Below are 6,233 nucleotides of genomic sequence, written 5' to 3'. Positions count from 1 at the left end.
ATGTTAACTATGATGTAGGAAAATCGAATGACTTTTTATTGTGACATGTTATTGCCACAAAGAACACACAATTCTACTTTTTATTTTTCTTGTGACATATTATTGTCACAAAGAACACAAAATCCTACTAATTATTGCTAAGGTCACAATGTTATCGTAACATCATAACAATATCAAACTTTTTTTCTTTTTAGTGCTTTCTCTCAAAGCCTACATCACTATGCGAAGAGGGCATGTTCTCTGTCGTGGGTAACTCTTTCTTTGCAAAGTATGCACATAGCCTCTTTGGCTTGGCTGCTTTTTCAATGGCCTCGTTGTTTAGCCGACTTCAATCTTTTTCCGCGCCCTTGTTACGTGCTTGTTCCGGAGGGTGGATAGTGACTTGACGACGAGAGCTGCGCCCAACAAAGATCTCCATCTCTTGGTCTCATTTGTAAGCGGTTCAATACATAACTTCTGCCGGAACTCAACTAGGAGGGATGCTAACTCTTCCGTGTGTTCAGCAGGTAAAGTTTTGAGATCACCAACTATCCGACGGAACTCGACCATACGTTGCACACAAATGATTGTTATCGACGTAGCCATATATGAATCCTCAATGACATTCCCATTCGAATCAAGTTCGGAAGTAAAACAAAGAGTTCTTGTTTATCATGGTGACAATGTTACTATAAGAAATTATGGTTACAATGTTATCAGAAAAAAATCGTAATAAGTCAAAATGTCACTATAATAATGTTTTCGAATCAAACACATTCGCTGCGTGTGTGTTATTTAGCCAATGATCTACAATGTACTTGCTTGGTATTCGCCCAATTCCTTTGCCCTTGTACACCCACAGAATATGCCTGCAGAGTAATCCAATTCTTTCGAACAGTTTACACTCGCATACCGCATCGTGCTTCTAAGGTCCAACCTCACCTTGAAAATTCTGTCTGTCTCAAAGCATCGATTACATGAATTATGCGCAAATGCTCCTCCTTCTCAAAGTCATCAACACCACATGAATCGGCAGCCATTACTTCTTCTTGAAACACCTTGAACACAACATGTGTGTATATAATAGCGCCAGGCTTTTCTATAGGTAATTCTGTCTTAAGCTCAGGGAATGAGTGGTCATTTTGTTATAATCATCGCACCTTCGTGTATAGCGCTCTTTGGTCCATAGCAGATTTGGAACCTGGTTTTAATGCAACAAGGATTCGCAACAAATTATTTATGTAACAATGAAACAATGGTAATCAGTAACATACACTGTTCCCTGCATCGTAAGGAATGAAAAAGAGTTGTTTACCTCATCCAAAATTCGACCAGTGTACCAAAGTGATTCTCATAGCGCTTGAAAAACGAATTTGTACTTTCTCGATGTTGTGTTCTTAATATGCAGCCCAAGGCAAGGTCACGATGGTAGGCAGGAATCCAATGGTGTATGTCGTCGAACATTGTAGTCAACCAATCATTATCTTCCAGCTCGAAATCTGAAATGACCTTCTGCCACTTCTCTTCGAACTCCGACGGCTCCATATCAGGGTCCCAAACAACAGCGTTGAAGCGAGCAAGGAAGTCCGTGTCTCTGCAGCAGAGTGAGAACCAACTTTGTCTGTGATCTTTTGTGTAATATGCCAAATACAATAACGATGCCTAGCCTGTCTTGAAAATGAAGGGAAAGCCTGTTGTATGCGGTCAGTCATAATGAAACAAAGCAAGTCAAAACGTGATATTGACCAAAGTGATAGGGAAAGAGCAAGTGAGTAAATTTAAGTAAGTCTCGTTGAGTAACATTGTCACACTATTACCTTCTTTATGCCAGGGCATTGATCCGTGATCATGAACTGCGGCTCTTTTTGTCCCATGGCAGTCAAGAAATGCTGAAAGGTCCATTGGAAGGAGATGTCATCCTCGTGTAACAGGAGACAACCGGCAAACAACACCGACTTTCTGTGGTGATTAACACCTGTGAATGGTGTAAAAACCATATCATACTTGTTAGTTCCGTAAGTAGGGTCGAAGCTCACAGCATCCCTAAAGAATGAGTAGTTTCTAATACATGTAGCATCAGCCCAAAAGAACTTTGTTAGACAGTTTTGCGGATCAACATCATAGGCGAAGTAGAACTGGGGTTGTGTCGCTTTGAGTTTCTCGAGTCGATCGATGAAAAGGTCAGCATCTCGTAACCCAATGTAGCACTTGATATCTCTTTGAAAGTTCTTAAAATCTATCAATGTAGCACCGATATTTTCATACCCATTGACAAGTTCCTTAACCTATCTAAAGGTCAATCCAGCGCCAATATTCAACTTGGAGTTGTCCAAGATAAGCGTCTTCTGGAACATATCAAGGGATCGTGAAATCTTATCGAGATCTCTGTTACAGACAGAGGTGAGACGATGATTGTGGACTTCAGAAAACTCGTCAATCATAGCTGGGCCATCAAGGCCATGTAGAAGGGCAAATCTGACGTATGCTAGGCATCCAATTCTTGTGATTTTAACTCGTCGTGTAACTGTACTAGATGTGGACGAACCATCACCCATATTCTCATCATCCTTGGTTCTGGGACGCTGTTTCGGTTTAGATTCCCTGAACCCTTGACGGTTGCAGACTACGAATTTTTGGTGTGCAACACCACCTCGTAGTGTTTTCGTACTGTGCTTCCGAGGGGTAAATCCACATGCCCGAGCATAAACCTCGTAGAACTTGATTCCAGCCTCAAGGGAGGCGAAAACTGCACCAATGGTAGGTCTAAACTTGTGCTTAACCACACGCATCCAACGCTCACCTCCATTAGGCATGTGAGATAGAACAAGCTGATTATTTGGTTGAGGATTGGGTTGCTCTTGGACAATTGGCGTAGAATGGGGTTGAGTGACAAGATTTTGAGTCTCAGTAATACAAAAAGGAAAATACGAGTATTAGTGACCGAAATACAACGGTGGTATTACAAAGAGTAACATTGTTACTGATAATACTAGTACTATGACAATGTAGTGACATAAGGATGGCGGGAGAACAGAAATATGCGAAGAGGTGGACTACAATTTAGAAAAGATACTAAAGTACATTGAAATAACAAAGAGAACAAGAGGACATCCGAAGTGGTACAAAGATATGTTATATGTGCAATAGAAATGAATATATGTGATTGTGTTACAAAATAACATTGATATTGTAACAAAGTGAGCCTGTAAGCATTAACAAAGCAGTAACAGGAATATACGACAGGGGAACAGGAATATACAAGACAGGAAAAGAGGTCAAATATAATGAAATTTGACCTAAATTGAACGAGAAAATCAACAAATACAAGGATATTTGACCTAATATTTAAGACAAAAGCAACTACGAGTATAATCAAAGGAAAGGAGACCGTAAATTGAAGTAGAAGTGAACGGATTTCGCTAAAATTGAAGCAAACAGAAAATCGAATAACCTAAAAAACTGAAAAGCAACAGAATAAAGACAAATTAATCAAAATTGACGGAATGTGACGATAAAGCAACTGCGATTGTAAGCAGAAGCAGAGGAAAACGCAAATATGAAAATTCGATAGGAAAAACAACAAATACAAGGAGATTGCACCTAATATTTAAGAGAAATGCAAATACGAGAATAATCAAAGGAAAGGAGACCGTCAAATTGAAGTAGAAGTGAACGGATGTCATTAAAATTGAAGCAAACATAAAATCGATTAACCTAAAAAACTGAAAAGCAACGGAATAATGAAATTACAATAGCGAATGTTCAGCGACATAGAATCCAGATGAAATCGCGAAAAGGAAAACTGAAAACGAAAGGATTACGGAAATTACCTGTTTGCATGTTAATGTCGGTAGAATTTGCATCCATTGTACCAACGAGAACCTGGAAAACACACGAATTTGATTGATTTGTGAATGAATTGATAAAAGCGAGTAAAAAACAGGAACCTAGGGTTTGTTTGCTTGATTCAGAGGATTATTTTCGGCTTAGAGAGAGAGATAGAGAAAGCGAGGGAAAGAGACGGAGGAGAGAGAAAGTGAAACTGAATTATGAGGGGGAGGTTTGAATTCTTAACTTTTATACGTTTGTTATAATTTCTGAGATTTAATCTCAGCCGTTGATTATGAGTAGATCTAATGGATGAGATTAAAATGCTAGACTCACCTAAGATACCTAAGAGAGAGAGAGAGAGAGAGAGAGAGAGAGAGAGAGATAGAGAGAGAGAGAGAGTGAGAGAGAAGGGATAATTTGAGTCCTCCATAAAGCATTGGGTTCTTAAGTCACTTTATAAGCCATTGGATGCTTGAGATGAAGGGTTAAGATTACTTCCATAAAGCATGCAATAATAATAAAATAAAGGGAGGGCTATTTACCTCTCTCCTTAGACCCCTCATAGACTTGTATACAAAGTACAAACAATCAGTCACACGTCTTCCTTCTTTCATATCATCTTATTTCAAAAAAAATAATAACTTCTAATACACACAAAAGGAAACCACTTTGCAAACCCTTCATCTTCCATCATTTCCACTTCTTTCTAGTTCATCTTCCATCGGCATTTCCACATTTCCACATCTAGTTCATCTGGGCATTTCCACATCTAGTTCATCTGGGCATTTCCACATTTCCACATCTAGGTCTTTTCTTTCTTAATTAGGTTATTGTCAGTATTCCTTTTTTCCCATTTTAACTCGTTTTTTTTAGAGTAATTTATAAATAACTCCCTTATATAATCGACTTTTTTGAAATAACTTCCTTTTATAATTTTTTATTCAAACAACTCCCTTTTAAAACATGTTTTTTATACAAATCAATGCCACTTCACCAGAATGAGACTTATTTTTGAATTTTCCGACCAAACATTCAATTTTTCCATCATTTTTCACTTACATAAGATTCTAAATTACTATTCTAACCATTTAGTCACTATGATGTTCTTTAAAATAAGACAAAATGACGAATTATACTGGATTCTTCTACGTTCATAATGCATGATTTGAGTGAATTAACACTAAACTTTATAAGGAATTGATCACAGCTTATCAAAACATAGTAGTGATGTAGAGATTACGTTAGAAGGAAGGGTATATTGATCAAATTATAAAAAAATAAATCTAGTTTCGGAGAGGAGGCATTGATTTGTTGAAAAAAAAAGTTTTATAAGGGAGTTTTTTGGATAAAAAAATATAAAAGAGGGTTATTTCAAAAAAGTCGATTATATAAGGAAGTTATTTATAATTAACTCTTTTTTTTATTATGTTTTATTAATGTATATAGATTAAGTCTTGTAAATTTTTATCAATATTATGTTTTTCAAATTCGTACTCAGATGAATTAGGTTGTTTATCGTTGGTTTTAGTTTTTTTTACCACATTTTGCATTCAAGTTTTTTGAATTTTCATTATTCCGAAGTAGCATAGTTTTATCATATAATTATGACGCTTTATTTTGTGTAACTGTGTTATTATATAAGCTTAAAATTGATTCTTCTAAAGTGTACTTTGACACTGTGAAAGTGTAACTTTGATTATTTGAATTGTAACATTAATTTTGTGAATTGTAACATTGATTTTGTGTACCATTGATTTTCTGAAGTGTAACTCTGTCACTCTTGAAGTGTAACTCTGACAATCTGGAAGTGTAACTTTGATTTTTTGAAGTGTAACATTGATTATCTTTTAAATGAAGTATAATTTTAACACTCTTGAAGTGTAACTTTGACACTCTGGAAGTGTAACTTTGATTTTTTGAAGTGTCACATTGATTATCTTTTAAATGAAATGTAACTCTGACACTCTTGAAGTGTAACTCTGACACTCTAGAAGTGTAACTTTGATTTTTTGAAGCTTCACATTGATTATCTTTTAAATGAAGTGTAACTCTGGCAGTCCTGAAGTGTAACTCTGACAGTCCTGAAGTGTAACTCTGATTTTTTGAAGTGCAACATTGACTATCTTTTAAATGAAGTGTAACTCTGACATTCCTGAAGTGTAACTCTGACATTCTGGAAGAGTAACTTTGATTTTTGATTTTTAACATTGATTATCTTTTAAATAAAGTGTAACTCTGACATTTCTGAAGTGTAACTCTAACACTCTGGAAGTGTAACTTTGATTCTGAAGTGTTAGTTTGAATGTCTGCAAGTGTAATTTTGATTTATCTGTAAGTGTAATTGTGAAATTGTTGAAGTGTAGCCGTGAAAGGTTGGATTGTAAATTGTGTTCTTTGTTTATTGAGTTCTTCAGATGGCTTCT

At 36.2% G+C, this 6,233-nt stretch overlaps 1 protein-coding gene across 1 annotated transcript; it reads right to left on the bottom strand.

The window, feature by feature from the left end:
* Positions 1-770: 770 nt before the first annotated feature.
* On the bottom strand, positions 771-2,792 carry LOC141652295 (protein FAR1-RELATED SEQUENCE 5-like). Its single transcript, XM_074459815.1, has 6 exons — positions 2,376-2,792; positions 1,789-2,264; positions 1,320-1,573; positions 1,140-1,180; positions 957-1,037; positions 771-848 (listed from the first exon to the last, which is right to left on the bottom strand). Exons 1-6 carry the CDS (start codon positions 2,790-2,792, stop codon positions 771-773), a joined length of 1,347 nt encoding a protein of 448 aa, XP_074315916.1.
* Between the last annotated feature and the right edge of the window lie 3,441 nt (positions 2,793-6,233).

The sequence above is a fragment of the Silene latifolia genome, chromosome 1, assembly GCF_048544455.1.
Source record: "Silene latifolia isolate original U9 population chromosome 1, ASM4854445v1, whole genome shotgun sequence".
NCBI classification, from domain to species: domain Eukaryota; kingdom Viridiplantae; phylum Streptophyta; class Magnoliopsida; order Caryophyllales; family Caryophyllaceae; genus Silene; species Silene latifolia.
This window is presented reverse-complemented; position numbering and strand designations above follow the sequence as displayed.